Source organism: Hevea brasiliensis, chromosome 16 (assembly GCF_030052815.1).
Source record: "Hevea brasiliensis isolate MT/VB/25A 57/8 chromosome 16, ASM3005281v1, whole genome shotgun sequence".
Taxonomy (NCBI): domain Eukaryota; kingdom Viridiplantae; phylum Streptophyta; class Magnoliopsida; order Malpighiales; family Euphorbiaceae; genus Hevea; species Hevea brasiliensis.
The window spans coordinates 60310102-60320494 of NC_079508.1; the positions used below are offsets into that span (position 1 = coordinate 60310102).

A 10393-nucleotide genomic window follows, 5' to 3' on the forward strand; every position below is an offset into this window, starting at 1 on the left:
AGGACTGGGAAAGGGTGAGAAGAGAAAGAACGCTTCTCGAGCTTGGGCCTGTGAACCGGTATGCACGTTGGGCTGGGTTCTATACGGATTTTAGATCTGCTCTACCGTTGAAAAAAAAAATATGGGGAGACTCAATTCATACATTTTCTCTTCAAATTCTATCCAAAGGTTTATTTTTCTAACAAGTTATTATTTATTGAACTTAGAAGAATGTACATATTGTCTATTTATATTAAGAGCATATAAAAAGTCTTATATTATTTAAATATCTAACGCCCAATAAATTTATATATTTTTTAAAAATTTTTAATTTATAAATTAATTTTTAAAATAAATTTAAAAATTCATCATGAATTTTAAATTTACTCAACCGTTGATCAAAAAATAAATATATGATGATATTCAATTCATGCTTTTTCTCTTCAGGTCTTATCAAAAGATTTATTTTTTTAATAAGTTATTATTTATTAAAGTTAAAAGAATGTAAATATTGTTAATTTATATTAAGAGTGTATGAAAATTTTTACATTGCTTAAATATTTAATGTTCATCAAATTTATATATCTTTTAAAAATTTTCTTATAATTAATTTTTTAATGAGAAATATAAAACGTACATTATATATGTATATACAAGTCCATGGAAATTACATTTAATTTCTTAATTGGGAAATTTGATTCGTTGAGGGAAAAATTGAAAGCAAGTTGATCTCTGCATGTAAATTTAGAGGTGGATGGCGCGTAAATGCACTCGCCAAAGCATAATGCGTGAGCATATGCAAGTTATATGGAATCGCGCTATTCCTCAGTACGTACCCTAATGCGAGTTAGATTACTCAGTAGCCACTAGGCAAACCTATGCACCGTACAGTATTATTTTCATCACATATTTTATGAAAAATTGTAAGTGAATATAAGAGTTTGATTAATTAAAAGAAATACTAAAATAATTTTTTTATAATCATAAGGAGGAGATTTATATTTTTAGAAAGAGAAAATATTTAAGAGTTTTATATAAATAAAATTATATTAAATTTTGATAAAATTTATTATAAAATTTAGATTCAAAAGGTTTTTAATATGAAAAATTTAATAATAAACATTTTTTAATAAAAAATTAGGAGTAAAGACTCAAATGAATTAAATTTAATTTTTTTATAAGTACTATATATATTGATCATTAAATTAAGTTAATGATAAATATCTTTTTAATATTAGAAAATTTATTTGTTTGAAAAAAATATAAATATATTTAATATATAAATTAATTTTTATAAAATAATTTATTTTTAAATTATAAAATAAAATAATTTAAAACATAATAAATTAATAAATATAATGTAATGATTAAAATTTATTAACAAATATAATAATAATAATATAAACAATGAAAAGAAAAAAAGAGATGGCTTTGGTGTTCGGTAGCGGTCTCATAGGTCGCTGTCAGTCATAAATTAGGGGGAAAAGAATAGCTATCATAATTCATAACCCCACAGTCCCACACGCTCTCTCTCTTCCTTTCGAGCGGGAAAAAAAAAAAAAATTCTTTTTTCTCTCTTCTCTAGCACTCCCTCTTTCCATATTTAACACTTACGTTCTCTCTGTGTCCTCACCTCCTCACTTTTCATTCCACGCTTCCCTTCTCTTTCATTTCTCGCTCTCTAGTCTACCATTTTTGTTTCTTTACTCTTTGAAAGAGTGATTGTGAGCTACTCTTTGGTCTTCTCTTGTGGAGTTGATTATCAAACATGCCGGTTGCGCTTGACGAGGGATTCTCGATTCGGTAATTTTTTTAGTCGTTGGGAAATGCTTCTGTTTTGTAATTTTCTTCTTTGTTTTACTTTGCTTTGCTTTGTTTTTCAATAATTTTTTTGGTGGCTGAAATTTGGTGGTTTTTTTTATCATATGTGGTGTGGTATGGACAGTGAATACACAGCGAAGATAAGAACGGTAGATGTGAGAAAGTGCTGGCCTTTTAGAGACCCAGATGAGAATGAAAATGAAATCAACCAACAACGCCTTGAAGCTCTCCTCCCTCCAATCACCGTCACCAAATTCCGCTGGTGGTCCAATGAGCTTAACAGTATTCAGCAACACCAAGAACAAAGAGTCCTTGGAACTCCAAGAAATGAGGCATCCAAGGAGGAGGAGAAATTGGAGATTTTGTGTCCGGTTTGTGGGAATTTCGCCGCCGCAACTATGAAAGCGGTCAATGCTCATGTTGATAGCTGTCTTGCTCATGCTCAAAGAGAGGAAAGAAGGAAAATAAGGATGCCAATGAAGGCCAAATCCAAATCTCCTAAGAAAAGATCCATTATTGAGATCTTTGCCGTCTCGCCACAGATTAAGAAGGTTGACGATGATGATGATATAGAAGATGATGATTTTCCTTATTCTCAAGATGATGGTGATTTGGATGTTGTGAGGACAAAGCACGATGAGCTGAAAAGAAAGAATATTAAAATCCACAAGAAGAAGATAAAGATAGTAGCGATTGCGAACAAGTTGACTGTGGACCAGAAGAAGAACAAATTGAAGAAGAAGAAGAAGAAGAAGAAGAAGAAGATGATGATGATGAAAAATAAGAAGATGAAAATGAAGAACAAAAAGGGGCCAATTACGAATAAGGTACGTGATTCACATCATAAAATATTGTTGATAATGATTGCTCGAGTATATTGTGATTTTATGCGCATTTTCGAAGAAAACTTACATATTATTCATTAGAAGGAAATAAACAATGGGTTGACTGTAGTTACTAGCTACTGTAGGCTTGTGATACTTCCGAGTTGTTTGATTAACTGAATTGCAAGTATGACAGTACTATGTGAATGCATTTTCCAATTGGGTTTTGGTATTTCTTTTTCACTTTCTGTTTCAAATTACTGCTGAAAAAGCTGGCTAAAGACTGTATCCGTTCGAAGAATCAGAGCTAGCAGTGGCCTCTTAAGAGTACTTGGTGCTATTCAGGATAAGTATCATAAAGAGAGTGTTAAAGAAAGGAAAAGGAAAAACAAGACATGGGGTTTTCACGTTTGCTAACGCTTGAGCAGGAAATAGATGAAAGGTGTGATGTGGTTTGGCGCACCAGCTGTGTTGTACGGGTTAGGGAAAGGGGACTTTCATATGTAACGTGCAGAGGTTTATTTTGTCTTGGTTTTGCAAATGATGAATATTCAGCCATTAATTTTTGCAATTATCGTTTTTCGAAGATAATCATGGGGACAAAATAAGGTTGGCCCGTAAATGATGCAATCATTTTTTGTGTCGGTAATGTAATTAGGGTGTAAGCTGATATAAATGCCCGAGATGTGGCCCTTGAAAGGTAAAGAACGCTTTAAGTTAAGCAACTTATTTAGCTTAGTTTAGATAGATGGCTAATTTATCTTGTTTATCTGGTGACTTCGGTATATGCTAACAAGTATATATGATTGAGATAAATTTTATGTACATGGAAGTGTCTCATGGGCTGATTGTTAGCCAAGAGACACGTACGCATCTTAATGATATGGGCACCATCTAGTGTATGGCTACGGGCATGCACAATCTTTTATGATCTTCTTCGGTTAAATCACATACTGGCCCTGTTACTGTTGTTCAACAACATATTCAAGGAAGGAATCCCAAAAGGCTGATGTGTTGGGGTTGAAGCAATGAACTGTTTATAAGCTGATGATATTGCTGGGTAATCTGTTATTGGCGCTGTTGATATGGCAAGAACAGCACTATCGATCTGGTCATAAGCGACTATCTTATCTATTATTAGATTTGCTGCTACTACCGGCATCACGATGTTGCCAAATTTTACCTGATGAGCATATCATTTGATTAGCTAGGCTTTCTACTATGCTACAAGGGATCTTTTGGTAACTACATAAAGATATAGCCGATTGAGTTAACATGTTGATTCATTATTTCTTGCGATTAAATAAGGAAGACATCTCAGATTGACTGCATGGCAGTTTCTTGCTTTTTACAGCTGATGTTTAATTGTACATGCGCTGATCTTTCTGTGCCTCACGAGGAATTCGCTCCTACTTTTTGGTCAGGGGCAGGTGAAACAAGAATGCTGTTGTGAGCCTGATCAAATTGATGTGAATTAATAACTAAAACTTTTACAGCTGACCCTTATTCTGGAGGGTGCTTAATCCTACATGAATGCTTGAAATGATTTCAGTTTTGGTAGCCTGAAGTATATATGATGACAAATTTTATTACATTGCTATTTAAAATGTCACTAAAATAAATAAGGCCAGGAAAATTGCTTCTTGATAAGTTAAGAGCTTTAAATAGTAACATCATCATATATTTAGATCATACAATCATAAGTATTAAATTGCAAATTCTATTTGGTCCTTGGAAAATGATTTGGCCTGCATCTACAGTAAAGTTCCAACCAAAGCAATCACGGACTGATGGCTGTGTAAATAAAAAGGATGCCTCTATGTTTTGCTATAACCCCACTGGATGAATTGTAGGACACTTATGGAGAAAATTAACTTATGTTTTGCAACTAGGAGAAATTTATGGGTAGAAACATGTTACTGGTTATGGGTTTCTTATTTTGAAGACAAAGTAATTGTTTAGATATTTACTGCTCGAGCTTCCGAATGTTTTCACATTCCAACTGAAATTTCTGATTTCTCTATGAGTTATTTGCAGGGATGATGTCTTTTAGATATTTAACTTTTTGTTTATGATAACCATTATGTTAGATAATGTTTCATTCTCTTGGATGAACTTTATATTCCTGAAAGTGTTTCAATCTACATATTCTGGAGTAGGAACTAGTAGGGGAATAACAAAGATGAGAAAAAAAAAATCAATTCAGATATTTAGGTTCCATTTTTCGTTTTAATTAATATCATGATCATTATGAGGTTGCTGTATATATGTCTTCTCTCTCTCTCTCTCTCTCTCTCTCTACCTTCTTTTCTTTTTTTGTAATTTTGTAATGTGATTGATTTCTTTGGAACTATATGGTAAACCATTTGCATTTGTATGATATCAATAATTGTAGATGCTATTTTGGCTTCATTTCAAGATGATATATAATTATGTTGAATACATTTTATAAATGGCCTGTATTTTGTATGGATTTCCATGTCATGTCATGCTTTTCCAGTTGATATAGATCGAAGTATGTGATTGCATCCTATTATTGATGCTGATGGATTGCTATGTTGAATTCCCAAACACTGCATTCTATAATTTCCTCAATATGTTTTTGCCAGACAGTATATTTTTACCATTGAATGACACATATTTGTCTAATTTGTAAAAATCTTTTATGGCCTAGTCTGATAACTTGTTTGTTCAGGAGAGTCCTCAACTTCCAATTCCAGTCGATTCTTCAAGAAAAGCATCTAATTCATTATGCAATAAAGGGGTTGCAAAAGACATTTTGGATGACATTTCAATCCATAGAAATAAATTGGGAATGCAGAAGAAACATGGAGTTCAGGCATCAAAATTTATTGCAAAGCAACGGAAAGCAGTCATTCCTGTTCGTGGTATTCTAAAAAATTGTACAAAACTTATTCCTCAGCAGAATTCTGAGATTCATAACTTGCCAGGTGGTAGTCAAATGAATTGTTGTGAACTTCAACATTCAGACAGGCATGTCAGGTTCTCAGGTAAAGATCAAATACTTGGTCCAGGGAAGAAGAACTTAAGTTCCAATGTTCAAAATGGGTTTGACACATACACAGATGTCCTTGCTTCTCAGTCGGAGCAGGATTGCTCCACAGAAAATGATGAACAATCAGCTTCTGTGAGGTTGAATGGAATTGGTGATGTTTCCGTTAGCACAGGAAATGAAACTGTGTTGCAAACCATGATTAACAAAAAGCAGTTGCTATGTATTCATGATCCTGTTGCTATGCCAGATTTTCTGAGCCTATGTCAAGGAAAAGAGCAGCATATATCAGATAGGTCACCCTCAAGACAAGTTATAATTCATGATAACAATTTGCATATGTTTGCTCAAGCATATCAAAAAGTAGCGCATAATCCCACATATGCTGGCATTTTGGGACTTCTTCCCACCTTTAATGAAGTGCACAATCCCAATTTAAATTCTCAGTTATGTGTTAATGTACCCATGGCTTCCAATCTGAGAGGAAAGTCAGTTGATTACTTCGAAGATCACACGCATAAATATGCTGATGGGGGTTTGTTGGCAGGTACAAGGGCGTTTACTCAGTCTTCATCACCTGATTTTGCTTCAATTGACGGTCCAAACATGAGGGTTTCGTTTACACCACAATCTTCCATCAAAAGTATCAGTGGGCAGTCTTTGCAATACCAACCATATTTTCATCTTTCTCCAATGGAATTTATGGGTTCAGACTGCAAGCAAAGAGTATGTGCCTTAAATGAAAGGTGCATAGATGAGGAATTTTGTGGCCTGCCTCTCAACTCAAATGGTGAACTAATGCAGGTGAGTTCAAGTGGTAAGTTTGGTTTTGAACAGCTAACGAAGTCAACTTTGATAAGTTCAACTGGATCATCTCCACTCAATTCTGTCCTACCCAGAAGTTTGGGGGATTTTGTAATTGAAAGGCATCCTATTGAGCAGGCAGTTGAGAAAGGCCAGTTAAATTTGCTACCCGTACAGAAGAATCATAATGTACAATTACCAACCCGTTTTGGTGTTAATGAGTTGCCAAATACTGGAAGACTGGATGTCCATTATCTAAATCCTGAGAGCAGGACTAACAATAGTGTCTGCCCATTTGATTCAGGCCCAAGTTTGATGAATCTCTCTCTCAATCAACGGACGCAATATGGTCAGAACAAAAAGGGAACTCAGACGATTCATCTGAAGGAAAATTCAGATAACATAGCGCTGAAAACTGCACAACCAACAATGAGGTTGATGGGAAAAGATGTTGCAATTGGGAGAAGTGACATAGAGATGCGAGGGTTTGAGGATGAAAAGATTTGGATGGATAAAGAAATCATACAAGAGTGTCATCCTACAAGTCATGTCCTGGGTAATTCCTTGCACAAGAGACATATTCAGCAGGATGGGGTTCTGTGCCCATCGTTAGGACAATCAAAGGAAACTTTACATCATCATCTAGAAACTGAAAACGATCAGGCATCAAAGAGCAATTTCTGGGTGAAAGTTCCAGAATCTAGATCTCAACCATATGTGAACTGGAAAACGAATGCTGCATTCCGAAGTGGTGAGTTTGCTGTCAACAGGATTGCCAGTTCTCAGATGCACCCTTCTACTTGTCCATCTTCTCCTCTTGATGTGCTATATAAGGGAGCTGAGTTGCAGAAGTCCCTTATATCTGGTGCTGAAACTGTAAGTATCAGCTCTCAGCTACCAATACTGTCTTCTTCTCTGGAAAAACGTCCATGTATGGGTTGGACACCTGCTAAAATAAATTGCCAGCAGAATCTACCACATGCGAGGAAATCAGTCTTTGGCTTTCCCTTCATACACCCAGATTATAATGAGCATGTTCAGTCATCTTCTTTTGCGAGCTCCTCAAGGAACTTGCCTCCAGGGTTGTTACATGCATCAATACAAGTGAAACCAGGAACTATGCCTTCTCATACTCTTTCTGATGTGGGTGGTAAACACCATCCTTGTGCTACAACTGGAACTGATTTTCCTACTGCTCCCCACTATCCATCAGTGGTTTCTCATCCTCACAGTTCCATGGTTTCAAACTCACACCTGAAGAGTTCACTTGGGTCAGCATTGTTTGTTAAACCCCCATTCTGTCCATTCAGTACAGGAATTGATTCAAATTCTGCCATGAACATAAGCTATGGGAACAATATTAATGTAGGAGACAGAATGAAGTCGAATACTTATGGTGTTAAGCTTTCTGATCACTACCAGAAAATCAGAAAGAGGCCTGCAACTATAGCAGATGATTTGTTGAGACCCACCAAGATGCCTTGCTTGATCCAGGAAGATTCAATTGCAGTCAGAGAGCTAACGAGAGCGAAATCTAGCAGTGAAATCTGGCATAACGCTGGGGCACATAAACCCAATTCGAATGGGGATAAAGCTATTGATGTAGGATGCGGTCCATGTGTGGCTAAGAATGATGGGCTTGGAACTTCACATGATATTGATTCTTGTAAAGCAGATGATATGGTGAAATCAGGTCCCACTAAACTTGCTGCAGGAGCAAAGCACATCCTGAAACCCAGTTGGAATATGGATCAAGATAATTCCAGGCTCATTCATTCTACCATCCCTTTTGCTGCTGTGACTGATTGGGACAGTTTTTTAGATTCTCAGAAGAAATCAACAATGATTTACAGGTTTTAGGGGTAAATCCTGTCAGAGGCATAAGTGTGGTGTGCCTTATGTCGGTCTGTGCTATTTTACTTCTACTTGTTGATGCTTACATAATTAAAGCCTGATATGATTGACTTTGAGATGATTGCTTCACAGTCCATGCCTTAGGCTTAAAATAGAATCAGAAATGAAAATGAATAAAAATGATTCTACATTCGGAAACTGATTTTTTTTTTCCTTTTTATTCTCATAAATTAGATAATTTAATTCTCACAATTAAAAAAATCACTATTTTAATTTTCAACTTGAAAATCAAGTACAAGGATGAAAATGATTATATTGTTAAAAGCTAAATAATGCTCAATTTTACATTCATATACTTATTTGATATTTTAATTTTTATATTATTAATTAATATAAAAAATAATATTTATATATTTTAAATAATTAATTAAATATAAAAATAAAAATTGTAATTACTATTATAATAATTAAAACAATTATAGTAATTAAAATATTTTTATAATTCAAATAATTATTTAAAAATAATAATTATAAAAATAAAAATTATAATAATTATAATAACCAAAATGATTATAATTATTCTTACCAAAAAAAAAGATTATAATTATAATAATAATTAAAACAATCTTAATAATTAAAATAATTAATTAAAATAAAAATAAAAAATTATAATAATTATAATAACAATTAAAATAAAAAACTAATATTTTTGTATTTTCATATAAATAATTAAAATTAAAAATTATAATTATTATTAATTAACCTAATTAGAATAAAGCAGTAAAAATATAATTTTTGTATTTTCATATAATTAATTAAAATAAAAATTTTTGAATGTAATTAACTTTAATTATTTAAGGTAACAAGATAAAATACATTATTTTTACTTATAATTAAATAAAATTTATAATTTATAATTATAATTATAATTAATTCAAATTAAAAATATAAACAACTATTATTTTTATATTTTCATATAATAATTAAAATTGAGAAAAAAATTAAAAAATATATTTTTAAGTTGATTTTTATTAAGTATAAAATAAGTTTATTTTAATTCAATATGTATACAAATCAAATATTTTAAAAAGGAATATAATTTTAATTTCATAATAAATTAAATATAAATAAAATTTCTATTTTATTTTTAATTTAAATATACGAATAAACATCTGTTATTGTAATATAAACTACGAATATTTTCAAGCCAAGGCATCTTCCTTTTCCTCCTAAAACTTGGCTCCTACTCCTACGCTTGGAATAATGTAATAACAATTTTATAATTAATCCAACGACTGAATGTTGTGCTTTTTGATACTAATTAGCTTCCTTCATCAAGTGTTATCCTCAAGGGATCTCTGCTGCACCCTCCCCTCATTCCTCCCTCTCTCTCTCTCTCTCTCTCTCTCTCTCTCTCTCTCTCTTATCCTCAAGGGATCTCTGCTGCACCCTCCCCTCATTCCTCCCTCTCTCTCTCTCTCTCTCTCTCTCTCTCTTATCCTCAAGGGATCTCTGCTGCACCCTCCCCTCATTCCTCTCTCTCTCTCTCTCTCTCCATTCACCGTCCCCTCTTCCCAAATTATATAATAAAAAATATATATATATGGGTAACATGTGTCAAATGGCTGGTATTTTATAGAATGTCACTATAAAAATAAGTTCATCATCAATACCACAGCAGACTACTAAATTTATTAAAAATATATTTAATTGCTCCATTTAAGTATTAATTTTATATTGTTCAGCAAATTTAAGTTTTAAATGCATCTAACGTAAAATCCATTTCATATAAGAATAAATTTAATAATCAAATTAAATGTTTGTATTGATAAGATTAATAAATTTATAAATTTAAATGTAAATATTTGATTAATAATTAGTTTTTATATAAAATCAAGTTTATAATAATGATTATATCTATTAATTTTAGATATTTTTTTCTCTTTTCTCATAAAGAAGTCACATATTATCTTCAAATACTTGTAATTATACTGGAATTATTTTTAAAATTATAAAGTTTTTAAGTTTGAGTTTAACTAATTATATCTTAAAAAAAATTCAAATTCGAAAATATATATAATTAAGAACATGAGGGATA

General features: G+C 32.4%; 1 protein-coding gene across 1 annotated transcript; it reads left to right on the forward strand.

The window, feature by feature from the left end:
* The first annotated feature begins 1545 nt into the window (after positions 1-1545).
* Positions 1546-8493, forward strand: LOC110663514 (uncharacterized). The gene is made up of 3 exons (XM_021822848.2): positions 1546-1782; positions 1925-2627; positions 5320-8493. Exons 1-3 carry the CDS (start codon positions 1748-1750, stop codon positions 8299-8301), a joined length of 3720 nt encoding a protein of 1239 aa, XP_021678540.2. The 5' UTR covers positions 1546-1747; the 3' UTR covers positions 8302-8493.
* Positions 8494-10393: the final 1900 nt, after the last annotated feature.

Coding starts and splice junctions, on each gene's coding strand:
- LOC110663514 (XM_021822848.2), top strand. CDS start 1,748: ATGCCGGTTGCGCTTGACGAGGGATTCTCGATTCG. Junction 1,783..1,924: donor GACGAGGGATTCTCGATTCG/GTAATTTTTTTA, acceptor TGGTATGGACAG/TGAATACACAGCGAAGATAA. Junction 2,628..5,319: donor AGGGGCCAATTACGAATAAG/GTACGTGATTCA, acceptor TTGTTTGTTCAG/GAGAGTCCTCAACTTCCAAT.